This window comes from Coregonus lavaretus, assembly GCF_964263955.1.
Source record: "Coregonus lavaretus genome assembly, chromosome: 23".
NCBI classification, from domain to species: Eukaryota; Metazoa; Chordata; class Actinopteri; order Salmoniformes; family Salmonidae; genus Coregonus; species Coregonus lavaretus.
The window spans coordinates 31,364,503-31,389,606 of record NC_140010.1 but is presented as its reverse complement, the minus strand read 5'-3'; the positions used below and the strand labels follow the sequence as shown (position 1 = coordinate 31,389,606).

Genomic DNA, 25,104 nt, shown 5'->3' with positions numbered 1-25,104 from the left:
ATGTGTGTCAAGATTGCATTTTGCACTTTTGTTTTCATTTCTATCTCAGTAAGTTAGCGACATTTGGCAGCAGGAGAAAATCGGAAGCCAAGGCAATCCTTCAAATTAAAGGCCCTGGTTTATTTGTTTTTAATTTAGTAAGGACTCTGGCGAAAATACTACACACTAATGAAGAAGATATCGTAAGTATTATTAATTGTGAACATGAACAACTAATGGATGTTACAGCAACCTCGTTATGGTAGCGTTGTTATTTTTCATATGGCTTTTATTTTGCAATGTGGCTAAACAAACTCACTGAAAACCGGAGGTTCTGAAATAGTGCTGCTTGTTTAACACGTGCGTAGTAGAAAGACGGATGGAGATTCCTGATCACACAAGCAAGGTATGTTCTTGTTGCAAGTTTAATATAATCGTACTGTTCGTTAGTAACCATCAATAATCATCCCAGATTAATGTAACTCTAATCAAAAAAGTATTGATTATCGTCGGTTCATTGACATAAATAATGCAGCAGCTAGCTAACTAACGTTAGTTAGTGGGGGTGCGATTTCAATTCATATAGCTAGCTAGCTATATTACTAACTAGCAGCTATGTACTAACCTAACGTAGCAGGCGTAAAAGAAACTGTCTTTGAAGCTATAGCTAATTACGACTTCGGTCACGCACCCGCACACCTGTGTTGTTTCCTTGATATAAATAAGCTATAACAGCAGATGTTAGTTAAGCTGTCTGTTCAACTTGGTTAGGTAGAAACTGGTTACATCGAAGTAGCGTCAACCAACCAGCTAGTTAGCTACAAACGAACAAGTCAGTGGCCAGCCGACTAACTTAGTTAGCTAGCTAGTTGTAATGGGAACTACAGTCGCTCGCTAGCTATTGGGACTGCATTGAAGTTGTAGCAAGCTAATGTCAAGGACTCGGGAGTAAACAGTGTTATCCTTGGCTTGGATCCAGTCTACTGCAGAGTGTTCATGGCCAAGGTTGGCCCGGCTCAAGTTAGTTAGCTAGCCAGCTGTTTGTGGCTAACTATGGTTACAACTTGCAGATAAATCATTGACAATGTCATGTACGGCAGGGTTGGCAAATTTGGGCCGCGATAATTTTATTTGGCTCCACCAAGTTTTTTTGAACAAAACAAATATATATCGTTTTTTATTTGTTTATTGTTGGACATTTAAAATACTGTATACACACCAGCAAATCGGCTCCAAGTGATTAACATTTTGGAAATCTGTTCCAAAGTATTCCCACGCATAATGGAGAGAGATACGTGAGAGTATACAAAAATAAGGTTTGAAATTAGTATGTTTTAGTCAAATATTTATATATATATATATATATATATATATATATATATATATATATATATTATTATTTTATTTTAGAAAATGGGGCCATCCACCATCCCCCCACCCCCCCTCTTCGGAGGACAAAAATAAACGTTGTTTTTACAGCTTTTTCTTTTAATAATAATAATAATAATATGCCATTTATCAGTCGCTTTTATCCAAAGCGACTTACAGTCATTTGTGCATACATTTTTACGTATGGTATGGGTGGTCCCGGGGATCGAACCCACTACCCTGGCGTTACAAGCACCATGCTCTACCAATTGAGCTGCAGAGGACCACTTTTGTTGTCTTTCTACACACATTTGACATACATACATTTTTTTCTACTACAGTAGTTACATAGCAAGAATAAAGTAATTTGATATACATTACATCTGGATAGTACTTACACATTAAACATCAGTCATAACCAATGTACCAATGTTCCCCCAGGACTGCGGTGCAGAATAAATATCAGCCTGCGCAGAGAAGCACAATCAACTTTATAGAGTTTTCCCCCGTTAACACTATCAACGTTTCCCTTTACTGTTGGAATTGTGATCGAATCAACGCAATATTAGTATGCAAAACTAACTATGCAAGAGATTTTGTTGTAGGCAGAACGCATCGGAATAGGATTCTATTGCATTGACAGGCTACTGTAGGCTGAATGATAGAACAGCTATTGCCATGTTAAAATGTTCGTTTGTGCTCAGCAGACCTGACATTTTCTCAGTGCCAAAATTTTTTAGAGCGAACATTGGTCATAACTATTATAGAACATGAGCTTTTAAATCCACTCCTCAGCTACTCTGTCCATCCTACCCTTCTCTGTAAACTGCCCTCTTATGATTTCCATGTGCAATACATTTTTCAACTGTGCTGTGATGTTTCACATAAATTCTAATATTTGTTTGGGCTTCTTGCAGCCAATTTGCAGTCTACAAATGATTTGTAATTCGGTTCCGGCCCCCTGACCATCCACTAAAGAAAAAATTGTCACGTGTCTGAATCTAGTTGATGATCCCTGATATATGGTTTGGAGAAAATACCTGCTTAGATGTTGGCAACATTCATCTGTGAAAACTTGTATCTACATACCTGTCAGGTTTAATATTGTTATCTTCCTTGCATAGCTATCAAGTGTGTCAGAAGATGAGTTCTCAACAATATCCACGACCGGGAATACCTCCTAGTATGGGACAAAACCAGACTCCTGGAGGAAACACGGCAATGGTGTCTGGTAGTCAACCAAACACAGCAGGTAACATCATGCAACCTGCTAACCCACAGCAGAACTAACTCACTTTGTATCACAGCTTTCACAACTATTTGCAGTGGTCAGTCAGTGTGTGTGAAATCATTGGTCAGTCAAGTCTGCAGTGGTGTAAACTACTTAAATAAAAATACTTCAAAGTACTACTTAAGTAGTTTTTTGGGGTATCTGTACTTTACTTTAGTAGTTTTTTTTTTTGACAACTTACTTTTACTTCACTACATTCCTAAAGATAATAATGTACTTTTTACTCCATACATTTTCCCTGACACCCAAAAGTACTCATTACATTTTGAATGCTTAGCAGGACAGGAAAATCGTCTAATTCACACACTAATCAAGAGAACATCCCTGGTCATCCCTACTGCCTCTGATCTGGTGGACTCACTAAACACATACTCTATTCATAAATGATGTCTTGGTGTTGGAGTGTGCCCCTGGCTATCCATAAATAAACAAAAACAAGAAAATTATGCTGTCTGGTTTGCTTAATATAAGGAATTTAAAATGATTTATACTTTTACTTTTGATACTTAAGTATATTTTAGCAATTACATTTACTTTTGATACTTAAGTATATTTAAAACCAAATACTTTTAGACTTTTACTCAAGTAGTATTTCACTGGGTGACTTTCACTTTTACTTGTCATTTTCTATAAAGGTATCTCAAGTATGACAATTGGGTACTTTTCCTACCACTGCAAGTCTGCTTCATAAAAAGTAACTCCAACTCTTTGTACCACAGGTGGGGCAGATGATGGCAACCGTGACCCTCACCCAGACCACGGTCCTCGTGACCACCCCAGCAGTGGTGGTGGAGCATCGACCTTCAGAGATGACAAGCAGGAGACAGTGGTGGTCCGGCCTTACCCCCAAGCCCAGGTCCATGGACCCCCCCAGGGTCACCCCACTCCAGCAGGGCACCTGCCCCTCCAGCAGGGCATGCCCGTCACAGTGTCAGCCCCTCCACCACACATCCCCCAGGGCCTGCCTCTGGCTTTCACTGAAGGGCCCATGAAGGTATGGATGGGGGAGCTCAGAGCTCTGTCTGCTGCATTAGCCCTCTCTCTCTGTCTTGAGCTGACTCAGCTACTTTATCTCATCTTCTCTCTTCTCTCATCTCTCCATGCCTTTTCTTAGGTGCAACCAGCTCTGAAGTCGCCCATGCCCGGTCGAGTGATCGCCCCAGCACCAGCCAACACCCAGGGCCACATCACCCTGCCACCCAAGGTGCCAAGCCACGTCACTGTAACCATGGAGAGCACTGTGCCTCAGACCGCCGGCATCCCTGTTGCAACTATCAGTGGCCAACAGGTAAGGACTGGTGTTTGTAGTTGTAATACACCCCAGCAATAAAATACCCTATTGAGGTCTACCCAATGTGATGACATGATGAAAAATGTGGTTCCAAATCTATAATGCTTTGTGTCCATGGGCGTGGCGTTTCCAGGGCAACCCCAGTAACCTGCACCATCACCTGATGACAACCAACGTACAGATCATCCGCAGCAACGCCCCGCCCCTGCAGCTCGGCTCCCCTGGCACCCCCCAGCACACCTTCACCTCCCATCTACCCAGAGGTCAGTCAGTGCCCAAGACAGCATAGTAGCATAGTTGATGTACCTTGACCATTTTCAGAATTATAAAAAGTTTATAATTCTGAAAATGGTCAAGGTACTGACAAAAAAAATGCACCCTAGTGGTTTGTTCATATTTTAACCCACTGTAGGTCCTCAGCAGAACCATCCTAAGAACAGACATGGCTAACTGTTGTTCATGTGTGTTTCCAGGAGCTGCTGCAGCTGCTGTGATGTCCAGTTCCAAAGGACAAACAGTGCTGAGACCTGCTACAGGCCCTGGTGGTGGCACTGGCCCACCTACTGTCCAGCACATCATCCACCAGCCCATCCAGTCCCGCCCTATAGTCACAACGTCCACAGCTGTGATGCCCACGGTAGTTGCCCCATTAACGGCCACCAGGCCTCAGTCCCCAGTGGTTAGCTCAGCCACGCACTCCGCAGAGATGGTTCATGGGTAAGGAAAATAAACACAGTATGACATGCTGAAAGCGTTAATCATTTTTTACTGTTTCTTTTGTAAATGGATCTAGATGACTCCCGCTGAGATAGTTAATTTTAGGGAGCCCAATACTATTCCAGCTATTGCAAGTGTACGTAAAACCAATGTTAACTATCCTCTTGCTCTCTTCCATCAGGCGTCCAGGACTGAATATCCACCCCCCTCCAGCCACTATGAGCATCCAGCGTCCTCCCCAATCTCGGGACACCCCCACACGCATCACCCTGCCCTCCCACCCTGCCATTGGGGGTCAGAAACCCCAGCTGCCCCACACCATGGCACAGAAGCCCATGTTCAGCAATGTGACTCCTGTCGCGGCAGCAACTGTTGCCCCAATATTAGCCACCAATACTGCTCCATCGCCAAGCACTACGGGTATGATGCTGTTGTTGTGATAGAGATAGGTCTAACTAATCTATTTTCATTCCAGCATCATATTGACACTATCAACTATCAAGACCGACTGTTTCCTTTGTTCTGTTTTAATGGTGTAATAACCACATTATTGTAACTCACTCAGGACCTCACCCCCAAATGACCAACAGTAACATCGTCACCATGACGATGACCTCTCATTCCTCCCACGCCACAGCAGTCACCACGTCCAACATCCCTGTGGGTAAGTATCTCAATCATTAATGTTGAAGGAGTGCAAAGGCACCAAGCTACTCTCTGGAGTAAGCTACTCCACATTTCATGTAATGTTTACTTATCTAATAAGTAATTGATAGGAGTAGAGTGGCTATTAAGAACAGTGACACATTGAATTATCAACGGTCGAATACATTGCATCAGATTCTGTAATGTTTAGCTTACATTGAATTTACAGAAGTCCCTACAGGGTGATTTATATGTTGTAAGATTACAATTTCACCCATCTGATTGTACACCATTCCACCTCCACCCTCTTCAGCTAAGGTGGTTCCCCAGCCGATAGCCCACACCTCACCCAGGATCCAGCCGGAGTACCCTGGAGAGAGGGGCAACCTGATCCCCATCTCTGGTCACCGCTCCTCCCCGAACCCCATCACCATGGAGGCCCGCAGTGACAACAGGTCAGCGACGAGGGCTGATTGATTCATTTTTATTTTGGGTTGACGATACATTTAATCAACAAGATGATTATTTGATCCAGAGGATAGCGCATGAAAACACTTATTTCCAAGGTGGTCCTCGTTGGTCCTCGGCTACATCTCAATAGTGTCAAATGTCAGTCTCCTAATTTCTGATGTACTTGGAGTAAATTCCTGGTTGTTAGTTGAAAGTTTTCGATATGGTTGTTTTATTTCATTCATTTGATATGCATGTTCCCCCACAGGCAATCAGTGCCAGTGCAGTTCCAGTACTTCCTGCCTACCTACCCTTCTTCACCGTTCCCTCTGACACACACCTACACCCCCATCACCAGCTCTGTGTCCACCATCCGACAGTACCCAGGTACCATTCTCCTCTCCCTCTTAACAGAAAGCTACATCTGGCTCTATGTGACTGCAACCAGTCAGATAATACTCTGTCGTTTTCACAGAGCCAGATTGTTAACTCCTGAACACTCACTTTAATCAAAATTATTGATCATTTTGTTAATCAATTACATTTTTAATAAGCTCTGACTTTCTAAGCTATGTTACATTTGAGGTTTTAGTCATTTAGCAGACGCTCTTATCCAGAGCGACTTACAGTTAGTGAGTGCATACATTTTCATGTTCAACCTAATTATGCTCTAGTCTAATCTACATCTATAATACCATCCTTCATCCTGTGTGTCAAATCCAAACCCAACATCTCTCGGTTTCCTGTCACCCCTACAGTAACCCCTCAGGCTCCCAGCGGCACAGCCATGCAGACCCAGACCAGTGTGGGCGTAGCGTCGGCGGTGCACCTCAACCCCATGCAGCTGATGACGGTGGACCGCATCGCTCAGATCAACACGCAGAACATCCAGCCCGCCGGCATGACCACGCAGGGCATCCAGCCAACCACCATCAGTGCCCAGGGCCTTCACGCCACCACCGGTCAGATCACTGCACAAAACATCCAACCGGCGCCCATCAACCCACAACAACCAACCAATGAGAACAAGACCTCAAGTGAGTTGGTGAACAAAGCAGTTTAAGTTTCTTTGAAAGTTAAAATCAGGTCTGAGATATATTATGAATATAATCATTCTATGCATTTTCTCCAGTTTGGTTACATTTATTTATTTTTATGTCATTTATTGGAGAAAGGAAAAAAAGTATTACTATGATTCACAACAGCTATTCTTTTCAGACAACTATTCAAAACAACTATTCTGACAACAACATTGCTCTGTCTTCTCAGTTGTGTTAGCAGACGGCTCTACTCTGGTAACCAACCCCATCGGCCAGACATTCGGCAGCAGTCAGCCGCCCACCTCTGTGGGGCAGACACACCCCCAGAACACTGGGCCTGGTGCCCCCACCCTGGTGTCCTCTCCCCGGCCTAGCATCCTACGCAAGAAGCCTGCCAACGAGGGGTGAGTTTAGAAAACCCCTTAAAGTTTTATTTTGTGAATGCTACTACTTACTAGAGCAGTTGTGGTCACCAACCCTTGTCATGAGTAGGGCTGTTGCGGTGACCGTATTACCGCCACTCCAGCGGTCACGAGTCATGAAGGCAGTCAAATTCCACGTGACCGTTTAATCACGGTAATTAGGCTTCTCCAAGCTCTGATGCTGCTGATGGTCATAAGTAGCCTACCAAACTTGCTAACTACCTGGTACTCAGCGCTCTATTGTCCCTCTAATCACTCTGACATCAATGCAAATGTTATCAAAAATCTAATCAAACACTTCATGAGAGCCCATGAGCTCATGTTCCGCAACATTTCTATAGGCTATGAAATTGCAGGAGAACACCGAGTGATGGCCTCTATTAAAAAACGTTCCTAATATTAAGCAAATATTAAGCACATTGCTTATCTTTACAACAGGAGTATAGCCTACCTGGCTGGCATGAAAATGAACCACAGGAAAAGCATCCTCCATTCGCTATTTAAGTGCAGAGATTGCATGTATTTTTTTCCCCTGCCCCTGTTTCGAGACAGGTGCATGATAATAGCCTGTGAGAAAGACCAGATCACGTGATGAAGAGCCGTGTGAGTGAGAAGTGCTTCGGAGCAGGCAGCACTCAGGGAGAAGGACTGCAAAAGTAATGGATTTTTTTAGGGTGCTTTATGGCCACTCAAAGGGGATGTCGCTGGGAAATTCGAGGCATTATCAAGTGCTTGTCAAATTGTGACTGATGAAGTGTGTACAGCCTGCGCAAAAAACAAAGCAGAGCTCATGCCTTTTCAAGCAACTTTTTTCAAATCATCATTAGTCGCATCATGCAGCCTTACAATGTATTAAAAATCTAAACCTATAGCCCAACATTTGTAGAACAACTAAAGTTACATTAATAACTCTAAATTAAGCATATACAGTGAGGGGGGAAAAAAGTATTTGATCCCCTGCTGATTTTGTACGTTTGCCCACTGACAAAGACATGATCAGTCTATAATTTTAATGGTAGGTTTATTTGAACAGGGAGAGACAGAATAACAACAACAAAATCCAGAAAAACGCATGTCAAAAATGTTATAAATTGATTTGCATTTTAATGAGGGAAATAAGTATTTGACCCCCTCTCAATCAGAAAGATTTCTGGCTCCCAGGTGTCTTTTATACAGGTAACGAGCTGAGATTAGGAGCACACTCTTAAAGGGAGGGCTCCTAATCTCAGTTTGTTACCTGTATAAAAGACACCTGTCTACAGAAGCAATCAATCAATCAGATTACAAACTCTCCACCATGGCCAAGACCAAAGAGCTCTCCAAGGATGTCAGGGACAAAATTGTAGACCTACACAAGGCTGGAATGGGCTACAAGACCATCGCCAAGCAGCTTGGTGAGAAGGTGACAACAGTTGGTGCGATTATTCGCAAATGGAAGAAACACAAAATAACTGTCAATCTCCCTCGGCCTGGGGCTCCATGCAAGATCTCACCTCGTGGAGTTGCAATGATCATGAGAACGGTGAGGAATCAGCCCAGAACTACACGGGAGGATCTTGTCAATGATCTCAAGGCAGCTGGGACCATAGTCACCAAGAAAACAATTGGTAACACACTACGTCGTGAAGGACTGAAATCCTGCAGCGCCCGCAAGGTCCCCCTGCTCAAGAAAGCACATATACAGGCCCGTCTGAAGTTTGCCAATGAACATCTGAATGATTCAGAGGAGAACTGGGTGAAAGTGTTGTGGTCAGATGAGACTAAATCGAGCTCTTTGGCATCAACTCAACTCGCCGTGTTTGGAGGAGGAGGAATGCTGCCTATGACCCCAAGAACACCATCCCCACCGTCAAACATGGAGGTGGAAACATTATGCTTTGGGGGTGTGTTTCTGCTAAGGGGACAGGACAACTTCACCGCATCAAAGGGACGATGGACGGGGCCATGTACCGTCAAATCTTGGGTGAGAACCTCCTTCCCTCAGCCGGGGCATTGAAAATGGGTGACAATGACAATGACCCAAAACACACGGCCAAGGCAACAAAGGAGTGGCTCAAGAAGAAGCACATTAAGGTCCTGGAGTGGCCTAGCCAGTCTCCAAACCTTAATCCCATAGAAAATCTGTGGAGGGAGCTGAAGGTTTGAGTTGCCAAACGTCAGCCTCGAAACCTTAATGACTTGGAGAAAATCTGCAAAGAGGAGTGGGACAAAATCCCTCCTGAGATGTGTGCAAACCTGGTGGCCAACTACAAGAAACGTCTGACCTCTGTGATTGCCAACAAGGGTTTTGCCACCAAGTCCTATGTCATGTTTTGCAGAGGGGTCAAATACTTATTTCCCTCATTAAAATGCAAATCAATGTAGAACATTTTTTACATGCATTTTTCTGGATTTTGTTGTTGTTATTCTGTCTCTCACTGTTCAAATAAACCTACCATTTAAAATTATAGACTGATCATGTCTTTGTCAGTGGGCAAACGTACAAAATCAGCAGGGGATCAAATACTTTTTTCCCTCACTGTAGGACTACCTATTTCTTTGTTAACCGCTCAACACAGAATATCCCCGCGACACAGTTGGCATCAGTTGCTGGGATTGCTAGTCTCTGTCCAGTGATCCTGCCGACCAAGGACGGGTCTGAGGAGCTATTTGGCGTTGCAGCTAGCCTAGCTGCTAGCTAGCAGCATATCAAGCTAGTAGGGTTTTCTTGAGGGCTTGAACGCAGCCCGCGACGCGGTTAGCCATTGTGGCTGGGACCGCGGATTGTCCCGGGTTTGTGGATGTCTAGATCCCTGCTGTTTATTGTTTTCAATCTTCCCTGTGACCTGCCCTGTCTGGAACTGCAAGGAGTAACAGCGTAACCTACGTTGCTAGCTACCATGACAAAGACCAAAGCCGGCGGGAGTACCGTTGTCGTGGAAAGTGGCGGTTCTCTATCACACGTGAAGGATCTTTTAAACAAACAAAAATAGTTCTACAAGCAGTTGTTACAACAACAAGAAAATAGCGTCAAGTGCTTTGTCCAAATACTGGTGGATTCAACTAATAAAATAATGGACGACCTGACCAGAGAGGTCCAGGACCTAAAGAACAGTTTGCAGTTCTCCCAGGGTCAGCTCAATGAGTTGAAACAGGAGAACGGCAAGATTACAGCAGTCTGTAAGTCATTCAGAGAGGACATCAGTTCTGTGTGTGAATCCATGATAACAATGACGGATAAATCAGGCTCAAGGGACATTCAAGGCGTAACAACATGGTTGTGGATGGAATTGCAGAATCTCCACATGAGACCTGGACGGAGTCTGAGGACAAAGTGAGGGAAATGATCTGTGAGAAATTGAAGATGGACCACAGGAAGATTGAGGTGGAGCGCGCCCACAGTACTGGAAAACCCACCACCGGCCCAGGTGACAGGCCCAGGCCGATAGTGGTCAAGTTCCTGAGGTTCAAGGACAAGGTAGCTGTTCTGGAAAGAGCCAAGAACTTGAGAAGAACATATCTCTTTCTCAACAAGGACTCTCTTGAAGCTGTGCGCCAGAAGAGGAAAGAACTTATCCCAGCCATGAAAGCTGCCAGAGCGCGTGGGGACATTGCTTACATCTGCTATGACAGGCTCATTGTCCACCCTTCCTCCCAGAAGCCTGGAAGGGATGAGAGAGCCAAGCCTATGGGTTCGTAGCTTCAACCCCACAGCACACACACACACACACCAATTGATTAATGGACTGCTGAATGTATATATTTTTTCTCTCGCTTTGTTTGCTCTTTTCAGTATTATGTCTCTCTGATACACTACCCCTGAAAGTGCTGAAAATAGCCCATATTCATATATATAGCCTTAGCAAGTTATTGATTTCATGAACCTTATTTCTAACATCAGATAACATTAATATATTAGCCATTTCTGAGACTGGCTTAGATAATTCATTTGATGATACAGCAGTAGCAATACAAGAATATAACATCTATAGAAGAGACAGAAATGCTAATGGGGGAGGTGTTGCTGTATATATTCAGAGCCATATCCCTGTAATGCTTAGAGAAAATATTATGTCAAGTGTTGTGGTTGCAGGTTCACTTGCCACATCTAAAGCCTTTTCTTTTGGGGTGTTGCTATAGTTCACCAAGTGCGAACAGTCAGTATCTAAATAATATGTGTGAAATGGTTGATGGTGTATGATTTAAACAGAAAGGTCTACTTTCTTGGGGACTGGTTTTCATCTAGCTGTCCACTTGAGGAAGCTTCTTACTGTAACCAGTGCCTGTAATCTGGTTCAGGTTATTAATCAACCTACCAGGGTGTTTACAAACACTACAGGAACAAGATCATCCACATGTATTGATCACATTTTTACTAATACTGTAGAACTTTGTTCTAAAGCTGTATCCGTACCCATGGGATGCAGTGATCACAATATAGTGGCTATATCCAGGAAAGCCAAAGTTCCAACAGCTGGGCCTAAAATAGTGTATAAGAGATCATACAAAAGATTTTGCTGTGACTCATATATGGATGATGTAAAAAATATTTGTTGGTCTGATGTGATTAATAAGGAGCATGCAGACACTGCACTTGATTAATTTATGAAATTGCTTCTTCCAATTATTGATAAACATGCACCTGTTAGGAAACTTACTGTCCATGGATTGATAAAGGAATTGAAAAACTGTATGGTTGAAAGAGATGGGGCAAAAGGAGTGGCTGCACTCTGACTGGTTGACTTACTGCAAATTGAGAAATTATGTGACTAAACTCAACAAAAATAAGAAACTGTATTATGAAGCCAAGATCAATGATATAAAGAATGATGGAAAAAAACTTTGGAGTACTTTTAAATGAAATTATGGGCAGAAAGACATTCAACTCCATCTTTCATCGAATCAAATGGCTTATTCATCACAAAACCATTTGATGTTATTTTAATGATTACTTCATTGGCAAAGTGGGCAAACTTAGGCAGGAAATGCCAACAATGAACAGTGAGACATCGTATTCATGCATAAAAAACAAATGATGAAAGAAAAGCATTGCAAGTTTGAATTTTGTAAAGTTAGTGTGGGAGAGGTGGAAAAATGGTTATCGATCAATAATGACAAACCTCCTGGCATTAACAACTTAGATGGAAAGCTACTGAGGATGGTGGCTGACTCTATAGCCGCTCCTATCTGTCATATCTTTAATCTGCCTAGAGGAAAGTCTTTGTCCTCAGGCCTGGAGGGAAGCCAAAGTCATTCCGCTACCCAAGAATGGTAAAGCGGCCTTTACTGGTTCTAACAGCAGACCTATAATAATAATAATAATATGCCATTTAGCAGACGCTTTTATCCAAAGCGACTTACAGTCATGCGTGCATACATTTTTGTGTATGGGTGGTCCCGGGGATCGAACCCACTACCCTGGCGTTACAAGCGCCATGCTCTACCAGCGGAGCTACAGAGGACCACATAAGCTTTCTGCCAGCTCTTAGCAAACTGTTGGAAAAAATGGTGTTTGACCAAATACAATGTTATTCCCTGTAAACAAATTAACAACAGACTTTCAGCATGCTTATAGGGAAGGGCACTCAACATGTACTGCACTGACACAAATGACTGATGATTGGTTGAAAGGAATGGATATTAAGAAGATTGTGGGAACTGTGCTGTTAGATTTCAGTGCAGCCTTTGATATTATTGACCATAGCCTGTTGTTAAACACATATGTGTTATGGCTTTTCAACCTCTACCATATCGTGGATTCAGAGCTATCTAATAGAACTGAGGGTTTTCTTTAATGGAAGCTTCTCTAATGTCTAACATGTAAAGTGTGGTGTACCACAGGGCAGCTCTCTAGGCCCTCTACTATTTTCTATTTTTACCAATGACCTGCCACTGGCATTAAACAAAGCATGTGTGTCCATGTATACTGATGATTCAACCATATACACATCAGCAACCACAGCTAATGAAGTCACTGAAACCGTAACAAAGAGTTGCAGTCTGTTTTGGAATGGGTGGTCAGTAATAAACTGGTCCTGAACACCTCTAAAACTAAGAGCATTGTATTTGGTACAAATCATTCCCTAAATTCTAGACCTCAGCTGAATCTGGTAATGAATGGTGTGGCTGTTGAACAAGTTGAGGAGACTAAATTACTTGCCGTTACCTTAGATTGTAAACTATCATGGTCAAAGCATATAGATTCAATTGTTGTAAAGATGGGGAGAGGTCTGTCCGTAATAAAGAGATGCTCTGCTTTTTTGACACCACACTGCAAAAAGCAAGTTCTGCAGGCTCTAGTTTTGTCTAATCTTGATTATTGTCCAGTCGTGCGGTCCAGTGCTGCAAGGAAAGACCTAGTTAAGCTGCAGCTGGTCCAAAACAGAGCGGCACGTCTTGCTCTTCATTGTAATCAGAGGGCTGATATAAATACTATGTATACCAGTCTCTCTTGGCTAAGAGTTGAGGAGAGACTGACTGTATCACTTATTTTTATAAGAAACATATGTTGAAAATCCCAACTTGTTTGCATAGTCAACTTACACACAGCTCTGACACACACACTTACCCCACCAGACATGCCACCAGGGGTCTTTTCACAGTCCCCAAATCCAGAACAAATTCAAGGAAGCGTACAGTATTATATAGAGCCATTATTGCATGGAACTCCATTCCATCTCATATTGCTCAAATAAACAGCAAACCTGGTTTAAAAAAACTGATGAAGTAACACCTCACGACACAACGCCTCTCCCCTATTTGACCTAGATAGTTTGTGTGTATGTATTGATATGTAGGCTACGTGTGCCTTTAACAAAAATGTATGTAGTTCTGTCCTTGAGCTGTTCTTATCTATTCATGTTCTGTATTATGTCATGTTTCATGTTTTGTGTGAACCCAAGGAAGAGTAGCTGCTGCTTTTGCAACAGCTAATGGGGATCCTAATAAAATATCAAATAGCCGAATGTGCGCACTCTCTCAAATCGTTGGGAGATTTGTTCAATTGTATTCATCATACTATAAAATAGCCTCCCGAGTGGCGCAGCAGTCTAAGGCACTGCAGTGCTAGAGGTGTCTGCTCTAAGCAAATCTTGTCTGCTAATTGACCTAGTGTAGCCCACAGCCATATGGCATAGCCAGATCAGGGCCTAACATGAAGACAACTCAGAGTATGCTATTCTGTTCTTCTGAACTAGACTACATTTTCTTTATATCATGTTTAGACCTGTCTAAAATGGATAATATATTTATTGTGAAGGTGTGGTCTATATTACACAGATTTATAAGACTTTTTTAAATGTAGATGTTCCAAAGGTCTGCATCAGTGGCTTATAGGCTGTGTGTGGAAGCCAGGAGATGCTAAATGTTTTTATGTTAATTAACGGTCACTTACCGTGAGACCGACAGTTATTTGCTTGACAATCACCAGCTGACGAAATTGTGACCGCCACAGCCCTATTCATGAGCAGCTACAGTTTGAGTAGGCTTTTCTTTTATCACAGCACTAACCTGTGTCTGTTTTCCCTATAAAGGTCTGCAGTGAGGAAGAACTTGATCCCAGAGGCCACCAGCCCCAGGATAGACGGAGGAATCAGGCATGCATCAGGGTTTCCACGCCCAGCAGGGTAAGACTTAGCACTGCACATTGTTAGTAGGCACTGATCAAAGACTATGCTGTGTGCACACGCTGGAATCCTCTGGTGAACCGCATACTCTAGTATTAATAACATCTTGTAGTTGAAAATGTACTTTAAAATGATTGGGTGGTTGATTTATATTTTCCCTGTCCTCCCAGTGTGAAGCACAAGCCTGATCTCCACGTGTCCCTGGCTCCCCTGGTGACGTCATCCTCCATGGAGGCTCTGCCCAGCCATCAGACCAATGAACAGCAGCAGCACCCCGGAGCCCCGCCCCACCAGCACCCCTCTCAGCCAATCCAGACGCTCCTCTCAGTGTCAGCACCCCCACATTCACAGCCTGGCCCCGCCCTGTCCGCCATCACTCCACCAATCTTGTCTATGGCCAACGTGGTGGTTCCAGCTACCCAGTCAGCGGCCAGTAGCACTGCGGCATGTGGAATAAGCTCCACCCTCCCTGAGATCAAGATAAAGCAGGAGGTGGAGGCCATGGATACCTCCAAACCAGGTACATTTAAATTGAAAAAATAATTTGCCACGATATTGTCTTTAACTCTTTTTTTTTTTATTGGTGTTCTTCTATTGCTGATCTAGGATCGTAAAAAAAAAAAAAATCTAAATAGATCAGCATTCCTACTCTGAGACACTTTGTGTATACGGGCCCTGAACTATTGATCTCCTTGTTCTTCCTCTCTCCCTCCAGGCCCCCCCATGCCCCATGGTGGTGCCCCCTTGTTGTCCATGATGCCCGGTGGGGATGTGACCCCCGGGGCCTCCCCCAGGAAGAAGCCCCGGAAGCAGCAGCATGTCATCTCCACGGAAGAGAGCGAGATGATGGAGACCAACAGCACGGACGAGGAGAAGGTCCTGGCCAGACCCCTCAGCATGAGGGCCGAGAAACGCAAGTCGCCCCTCAAGGAGTACATAGGTAGGAGAAAGAAGATACTCAACCTCTTTATTCATGATTCACATGTCCAGGTTAAGGGTAAGCTTGCTGCAGTTACGGTAGGCAACATGCTAATTTCTCTAAGACCTAATTTCTCTATATTTGACCTTGTAAGTGACAACTGTACGTTTCTCTTCCCTGCAGATGAGGAGGGGGTGCGTTACGTCCCCACCCGTGCTCGCCCCCCGGTCACCCTCCTCCGCCACTACAGGAACCCTTGGAAGGCTGCCTACCACCACTTCCAGAGATACAGCGACATCCGGGTCAAAGGTCAGACCAATGTCTTTATTATTGATAACATTAAATCATAACTGTATTTATAATGAATTGTCATACATTCTGGGTTCTAAGAGCTTGTTGTGGGACTGAAATGCACTTAATGGGACTAAAATGCGGCAGGTAGCCTAGCGGTTAGAGCGTTGGGCTCGTAACCGAAAGGTCCCTAGTTCGAATCCTCGAGCCAACAAGGTGAAAAATCTATGTGCCCTTGAGCAAGGCACTTAACCACAGGAGGCTGCTGCTCATAATAATGGCCGGAATCGAAACCATGTGTTTGATACCATTCTGCTCCACTCCAGCCATTTCCACGAGCCCGTTCTCCCCAATTAAGGTGCCATCAACCTCCTGTGCACTTAATCCTAATTGCTCCAGGGTCGCTGTTGATAATGGCAGATCCTGGCCGTGACCCCACTCTCCGAGGGTGTCTCAGGGAGAGTTGGGATATGCAACAACAAAAAACATACACACTTGTACAATTCACACATGCGTATTAATACACACTTGTACATGTGTGAAATTGGACCAATATAAGCACCAACCAAATTACCCAGGACAGATTATATGCTAAACTGGCTAAAGACGTGGATGATTTCATTATCACACCTCTTGGCCACATTTTCAATGTATCATTTGCAAAGGGCATTGTGCCCTATGAACTGAAAATGGCCAAAATTGTTCCTATTCATAAAGCCGATCCAGCAAACTTGACAAATTACAGACAATCTGAATTTCGCCGGATATAAAAAATATTTTTGAAGCTTTCATATAACGGATAAATGAAATATCTATTATGCAAACATCCGTATGGCTTCAGAAAATCTCTCTCTATTTAATTGACGAAATACATAAAACAAATGATGGCAAAGATCATACATTAGGTATTTTCGGGATCTCTCAAGAACTAGGGATGGGCATTTGAAATTATTTCACTATTCAAATATTATTATTTTTCCACGGATATCCGGAAATACATGCGTTTTAAAGAAAAACATTTTTGGAGACTTGCTTGCGCGACTCGGGAGAGAGCTGAGGTGCGTTCAGTTCGCTTGAACGTTTGCTACATTGCGGAAAGGTTTGTACTGAACGGCAAGTTTCCCCCAAACATTCTTGTATGTTCTTGAACAGACTTTAAGGTACGTTTGCTCCTGTTTGGTGGGTGTGGCGAGGTATGGCTTGAAGCAATGAGTGAATTATTTAAAGGGCAGTGGCCATGCTGACAGGGTTCCACAACCCAACCCCTCGTTAAAAATAAAAAACTTGAAACTAGGGCGTGAATGAACAATCTCTGCTTTGGTTTTCCAGCTATCTAAAGGATAGAAAGCAATATGTGACTTTCAAAGGAATAGAGAATAAGTGTAGTGTGCCGCAGGGATCAATTATTGGACCCTATTATTCTTTTATCTATATAAATGATCAGCCAAAAGCATCCAAAGTGCTCTCCCAGATATTGTTTGCTGATCATATAAGTGTGTTTTACCCTCACATAAATCTCAATTACCTTATTAATGTTGTTAATTATGAACTGTGTAATGTCTCAGTGGTTTAAAATCAACAAATTGTCACTGAATCAAAAAAAAATGAAGATTTAGTCCAAAGAACAGAAAATACAATAAAGACTATATATACCACAGTATGAATCATAATACCCATAAAACCTAGCGGTCAAACAGGGAAATGGTTCCAATCGTTTTTCCACCATTCATTTTTCCCATAGGAGATTTTAGAAACACTTACAATAAGGGCTGTGTTTCGTGTAGGCTTACCCTGGCGTGATGTTTTGATTACTGTGTAAATCTCTCTAGGACAAGTGGCTTTTGTCGATTTAATATGCCTGTTGATCAAGCCTGTACGACCCTCTTTCTTGGTGTTTTGATTGATGATGAATTGTCATGGAAACCACAAAGACTATAACCTCTAAGATCAGAAATACGAGGAGACTTGGCAAAATTAGATATCTCATAAACCGAAGCACTGCTCTGTCTCTATTACACAATGATCTTCCCATTCATCAGTTACTGTAACATTACATGGGCCAGCACACAGCATACCAAACTACTATCAATCTTTCGCCTGCAGAAACGCTCTGTAAAAATAATAATGTCTGCCGGTTTTAGAGACCATTTATCACCACTTTTCAAACAATTAGGACTGAATATTTATTCAAGGAATTCTCTTCAAGTTGCTCAATTTGTTTACGGCTCTTTAAATCACTAACTACCCGCTTTCTTCAAAAACGATTTCACTGCCACATGAATTCCATAACTACTAACAATTAACAGACAACAGCTACGGCACCCACATTCAAGAACAACCAATTCCGAATGACCTACAGAGGCCCTATGATCTGGAACTCACTCCCGCCTGATTTTGCCAAGCTATCCCTGTCATTGTACTGAAAGAAATTTGAGGCAACTACTGTCCATCACAGCTCTACGCCCCCAGTAGTTTGGCTTACTGCTTAGATTTTATTTTATTTGACCTCTTTTGCATTTATTTGTCCACACTGTGTGATTTATGACCACTGGGGGGGGGGGGGGTGCTACTCAACAAGCCCTGGGCTTTTTCCCCCTCCTGCACATAGTTTTTTATTTTATTTTACTTTGTACAAACTGTCTTTCTATTTTGCAAAGAAATTAACTAAAAACTAAATGTATATTATAAAATGTGCTTTTCGAGGGACTGAAATTCAATTTTTTGGGGGACTGAAATTATATTATTCTGGGTCTGAAATGCGCTAATTGAGGACTGAAATGCCAGTGATGCTCTGGAGGCTTTTTGATGTTGAATTGTTTATTTATTGTTTTGTTTGGACAATCTAAATTACACAACAATTATTACAACAACATCACACAAGGTTATTATTCTCACCAGATGTTAAAATGCATACATAGGAAAACATTTAGAAATCACACATACACAAATCAAGAGGACGACTTTCTATTGTGCTATGTGCACTGTGATGCAAAACTGGAAGGTGTAGTATGCTATGAAAGCGAGTGTCATTTGTTGACTTCAAATTTTTGGAGACATCACAAAATGCTAATCAGGGAAATGCTATTTAAATTGCTAGCAAATGACCAGTCACTTTCATAGCACACACATTACATGACTAGGGCTTAGAGTTTATCCCTGCCATGTAACCTGACCAGGAAAAACTCCTGACCCTAGTTATAGTTAAATAGCTTAATGGTGTGTGTTGTTGAAGGTATTACTGGATTATATAATAATATGGCTTTAATGGTGCGTTGTCATGGTTTCAGAGGAGAAGAAGGGCACCCTGCAGGACGTAGCTAATCAGAAAGGGGTGGTGTGCAGAGCGCAGGGCTGGAAGATGCACCTGTGTGCTGCACAGCTCATGCAGTTGGTGAGAGAAACACTACTTCCCTTTGCAATGATCTTTGTATAGAGAGTACAGTTACTCAGTGCAGTCAACTTTTAAGCATTATGAAAAGAGAACTTAAGAGTTACGAAGTTGGAGGTGGAGCGAAAAGGGATGACGCTTGAAAATTTTACCGAAGTGGATCTCAGTCTCACGTCAGATAGCACGACGACTGTCTGCACTGATAGTGCTTCATGGCAACGCATCACGTTATGACGTGGCTGTCGGAAGACAATGACGTGGATCTAAAACCAGAGATCTTCTTAGACCAAGATACTTGTCCTCCTGAATAAGTCAGTTGTGATGTTGTACTGTAGTGTAGTATTGGTCTTTATACGTCTCTCCTCTCTCTATCGCTAGACTAATCTGGAGCATGACGTGTACAGCCGCCTCACTACCCTCCAAGAGGGTCTGATCCCAAAGAAGAAGGCCGGGTCGGATGATGACCTGCACCGTATCAATGAGCTCATACAGGTCAGAGGTCAAACAACACGAGACAACACAGCTTTTACAAATAAATAAGTCTGCTGCTCATGGATAGGAACAGAGTTTTCCCAGACCACATGACCTAACCAGGAAATACTCTAGGCCCTAGTTATAGCCTACAAACCACATATGTTTTCACATCACTATCTGACTGACCACAAGTTTACAATATCTAAGAACTCACTATTCCCATAAACACTACTACTACACACTATTATAACCAGGCATGCCGCCCTCTAGCAGTATTTGGGATGATTTTGATCAATTCCACAGGCAGCTTTATACCATTTCTGAGGACTCAGGGGAAATTCTACCTGGGCCTAGTCTTTGTTATGAATGTCAGTCAGCCATTTTGAATTGTCTCTCCCTCCCCTTTTTCCAGGGTAACATGCAGCGCTGTAAGCTGGTGATGGACCAGATCACTGAGGCTAGAGACTCCATGATGAAGGTGCTGGACCACAAGGAGAAAGTCATGAAGCTAATCAACAAGAATGGTGGAGCCAAGAAAGTCAACAAGCTGAAGCGCAAGGACAAAGCCTAGAACAGAGGGGGGACAACCAAGCCTAGGCTAACCCCCTGTACCCTTCTCTTTCTGAGGACCGCACTAGTCTACACCCCTCACTGATCTGACCGTGATTTAACCATGGACAACTGGCAGATTGTGGCAGTATGGTGTCTGGGGTTACTCGTTAGCTGTGCGTGACCGTCCGACCACTCTTGACCTAGAACTGTGACCTAGAACTGAGACCCAAGTGGTCGGCAGAAGGAACAGATAAGGAACAGACACGGTTCCACTACGTCCAAGTGAGGAGCTTGTCAACGGACAGGAATGTACAAGTATTAAGACCTTTTCAGGAAGTTAGTATGTCCTCAGTTGTTGATTGGATGGCGGGCAGAATTATTATGATTTGATTGGTTGAATGATGGTCTAGAGGGGATGCACTATGTTGAATTAATACCCTTGAACGTTGTGTAAAGCATCGATATGGGTTGTTGAACTATCATCAAGTACTTATTGCGTAATAAATGTGTAAATCAGTACAATGTATTTATCCTTACTTCACTCTGGTAATGGGATCAAATCAGAAGTATGCTACCAAGTTCAGTCATTGGAAATGTCACTACGGTCCAAGTAAAGAGTTTTGTATTCCACAGCTCTTGGGACAAATATATACAGTACCAGTCAAAAGTTTGGGCACACCTACTCATTCAAGGGTTTTTCTTTATTTTTACTATTTTCTACTTTGTAGAATAATAGTGAAGACATCAAAACTATAAAATAACACATATGGAATTATGTAGTAACCAAGAAAGTGTTATATCAAATATATTTTAGATTCTTCAAAGTAGCCAACCTTTGCCTTTGACAGCTTTGCACACTCTTGGCATTCTCTCAACCAGCTTCATCTGGAATGCTTTTCCAACAGTCTTGAAGGAGTTCCCACATATGCTGAGCACTTGTTGGCTGCTTTTCCTTCACTCTGCCGTCCGACTCATCCCAAACCATCTCAATTGGGTTGAGGTCAGGGGATTGTGGAGGCCAGGTCATCTGATGCAGCACTCCATCACTCTCCTTCTTGGTCAAATAGCCCTTACACCGCCTGGAGGTGTGTTGGGTCATTTGTCCTGTTGAAAAACAAATGATAGTCCCACTAAGCGCAAACCAGATGGGATGGCGTATCGCTGCAGAATGCTGTGGTAGCCATACTAGTTAAGTGTGCCTTGAATTGTAAATAAATCACAGACAGTGTCACCAGCAAAGCACCCCCACACCATCACACCACCTCCTCCATGCTTCACGGTGGGAACCACACATGCGGAGATCATCCGTTCACCTACTCTGCATCTCACAAAGACACGACGGTTGGAACCAAAATCATCAGACCAAAGGACAGATTTCCACCAGTCTAATGTCCATTGGTTGTGTTTCTTGGCCCAAACAAGTCTCTTCTTCTTATTGGTGTCCTTTAGTAGTGGTTTCTTTGCAGCAATTCGACCATGAAGGCCTGATTCACGCAGTCTCCCCTGAACAGTTGATGTTGAGATGTGTCTGTTACTCTGTGAAGCATTTATTTGGGCTGCAATTTCTGAGGCTGGTAACTCTAATGAACTTATCCTCTGCAGCAGAGAACTGTGGGTCTTCCTTTCCTGTGTAGGTCATCATGAGAGCCAGTTTCATCATAGCGCTTGATGGTTTTTGCGACTGCACTTTTAAGAAACTTTCAAATTTCTTGAAATTTTCCGGATTGACTGACCTTCATGTCTTAAAGTAATGATGGACTGTCGTTTCTCTTTGCTTATTTGAGCCGTTCTTTTACCAAATAGGACTATCTTCTGTATACCAACCCTACCTTGTCACAACACAACTGATTGGCTCAAACGCATTAAGAAGGAAATAAATTCCACAAATTAACTTTTAACAAGGCACACCTGTTAATTGAAATGCATTCCAGGTGACTACCTCATGAAGCTGGTTGAGAGAATGCCAAGAGTGTGCAAAGGGTGGCTACTTTGAAGAATCTAAAATATATTTTGATTTGTTTAACACTTTTTTGGTTACTACGTTATTCCATATGAGTTATTTCATAGTTTTGATGTCTTCACTATTATTCTACAATGTAGAAAATAGTAAAAATAAAGAAAAACCCTGGACCGAGTAGGTGTGTCCAAACTTTTGACTGGTACTGTATGTCAAATACTTTCATGTGCTTGTTTTAGCTTGGGAGTTCGCTGTCTGGCAAACTGAATCAAGTACAGCTTATGTATTTGACCCCAGGATCAATGTATTCTCTAAGTAAAGATTGTAAAAGAAAGTGCAACTGTCATCTCTTCTATACCTTTCACTGAGTAAGTGTTACTCTATTTGGGACAAAATATTTAATGGATGCCTTTTCTAATGCTATCAGTAGCTGAGAGTACAAGTTCTTTAAACCTATAGGGACAATGTACAACATTCCAAGCTAAAGCCCCAGAAAGTACAAGTCTTCTTTTTGGTTTGTGGGCAAAAGGAAAGATACTAAAACTGCAACAGTGTTATTCATGGCAGTCTGACATTTCAAATGAAGACATGGCTGGCATTTTGATGCATCTCCTGATCAATCATACAGTACCAGACCGGAAGGGGCGAAGCGAGAGGTTTTACTCCACCCAATATCTGGCCACGAAAATAAGCCCACATAGTGAGGAATTTTTGTATGGAGGTCAATGAGTGTTGAATTTGGTCAACAAAAAATGTAACTGATTTGCTACATGAGGCTTATTTGATTGAATATAAGTTTCACAATGGTATGGTTCTTACAAATTCACTGACATAAGTGGATGCTCGTGACATTTCGGCAATTTTGAAAAAAAATGCCTTTATATCGGAGTTGTGCCTGCTTTCATAGAGAGCGATGTAGGACTCATGGGTATCACCCGTTTTAGCATGGACAATGGCATTGAGGGCTTCCACTATTTTAAAGTAGTCAACTGGGTGGGGATTTCTGAGTTGGGAGCAATCAGCCAATGAAGAAAATGTACTACTTTAAAATGGAGTTGTAACCCTGATGCTATAATAGCACAGATACAAAATGAGTCCTCCATCTCTATGGCCTGTTGTTCACACACATCTGCCCTCACTGGCTAGAATGGTCCCACCTGATCTCGCCTCATTCTGCCTGCCTTCCATCTTTTGAGGACATGTATTTCCATAGTTAGAGTGGTCACTCCATGAGTCTACAGTACATAAAAGTTAAATCAAGATCTGTTGTCCTCAGTCGCTACATGTCTATTAATGTTCTAATTCTAAGTATCTAAGCATGCAAAATATTGGTAGACAGTCAATGAGGAGTGTCTTGTTATAGAGTTATTTGCTGAAGAACAAAAGTTATTTAAGGGTAAATGGACATGTTTTTCAAACCAATATGAACTGTGAATATACTTGTATACCCACTCATTAAAAGCAATGCTATTATTTGACACCATTGTGGTGTATGGTAGTTGATTACATCAATACAAGGTCATCTGTAGCTTCTGAACAACCTTCTCAGTGGCAGAAAGGTTATGTTGTGCTTTTTGTATGCCATATCTTGTTGATTCTGTATAGTATCAACTATGTTTTGATAAAATATGGATTAAGAACTGTATGAAACAAGGTGAAATTGTGCATCCATAGGCTTATATTGTGCATATGCACACAATGTACAGTATCTACACATTATTTGTTGTATGTGTAAAAATAAGTAGATTTTGTTGATTATATGGACTTTTATTTGACCAAGCAGGTTTACTAGTGTATTTTTCACTTATTTGACTATGTGTTGTAGCTTATGATGAATGTGTATTACATGCAGTTGGGTCTAGATTCTTACATTCTGTTTGTTTGTTTTGCCATTCCCCATCACTGCAATAAAGACACTTTGTACTAAGCATGTGGCTGTTGTTATATTGGCAGTATGCAAAAATGGGAGTTCATTTTGTAACACTATAGATATTTGCACACTGGCTGAACGGTTCATTTACAGTAGTATGTGTGAAAGATTAGCCACTCACTCACTTTGTAATTCCCTAAATGTATCTATGTATTACTGGCCCAGGGGGGTCTGAGCAAGTACATACGGATTTATATACATGTAGTTGTTGAAGGTTTGGCTCGCGCCATGTAACATTGATAGTTAGAATATAATATAGTCAACCAGGAGAGGGCAAATCCGGTCGTGGAAGGTCCAAGGTGTGTTAAACTGTTATGTAACAATTTGTATTGGCCACAGATGGCTTTACTTAAAATCTATTAAATTATTAATTAACAGTTGACTAATAAAATTTAAACACAAAACTGCTCAGACCCTGCATTCTACCAACCTGGTTCTCACCTCTCTCAAAAGTAATTGGTTGTATTTGCAGACAGCTCAATTCCAAACTATTCACTCCATCCTTTTCCCTATCCCTTGGCACCTCATATACTGTATTTCTGATAAAGGATGGATAAAGGATGGTTGAAGAGTTTCAAGATAAACAGGATAATACATCCTTTTGTTTTCATGCATTTCAAACTTCTGGTCTTAGGGATGTGGAATTGTATGTTCTCACCTCCGAGAACCTACTGCATCTGGACCCAGATTTAGTACTGTATTGCAACTTTAACAGGGTGTAGAACAAACCAAGGCCGTATAACTGCAAAGCAACCATCAGCAATTAATAACTCAGAAATTAGAATC

At 42.3% G+C, this 25,104-nt stretch overlaps 1 protein-coding gene across 1 annotated transcript; it reads left to right on the top strand.

The window, feature by feature from the left end:
- Positions 1 to 328: 328 nt before the first annotated feature.
- On the top strand, positions 329 to 20,949 carry LOC311099176 (histone deacetylase complex subunit SAP130-like). The gene is made up of 19 exons (XM_084139856.1): positions 329 to 385; positions 2,472 to 2,599; positions 3,358 to 3,632; positions 3,753 to 3,926; positions 4,063 to 4,192; positions 4,403 to 4,646; positions 4,828 to 5,066; positions 5,212 to 5,310; positions 5,605 to 5,746; positions 6,010 to 6,128; positions 6,500 to 6,778; positions 7,011 to 7,185; positions 14,715 to 14,807; positions 14,978 to 15,327; positions 15,523 to 15,747; positions 15,910 to 16,035; positions 19,305 to 19,408; positions 19,784 to 19,897; positions 20,292 to 20,949. The coding sequence occupies exons 2-19, from the start codon at positions 2,491 to 2,493 to the stop codon at positions 20,448 to 20,450; spliced, it is 3,156 nt and encodes a 1,051-aa protein (XP_083995982.1). The 5' UTR covers positions 329 to 385; positions 2,472 to 2,490; the 3' UTR covers positions 20,451 to 20,949.
- Positions 20,950 to 25,104: the final 4,155 nt, after the last annotated feature.

Excerpts from the sequence above, each read along its gene's own strand:
- LOC311099176 (XM_084139856.1), top strand. The coding sequence starts at position 2,491 with ATGAGTTCTCAACAATATCCACGACCGGGAATACCTCCTAGTATGGGA. Across the intron at positions 15,748-15,909 it reads GCCCCTCAAGGAGTACATAG|ATGAGGAGGGGGTGCGTTAC; the intron begins GTAGGAGAAAGA and ends TCTTCCCTGCAG. Across the intron at positions 19,409-19,783 it reads CTGCACAGCTCATGCAGTTG|ACTAATCTGGAGCATGACGT; the intron begins GTGAGAGAAACA and ends CTCTATCGCTAG.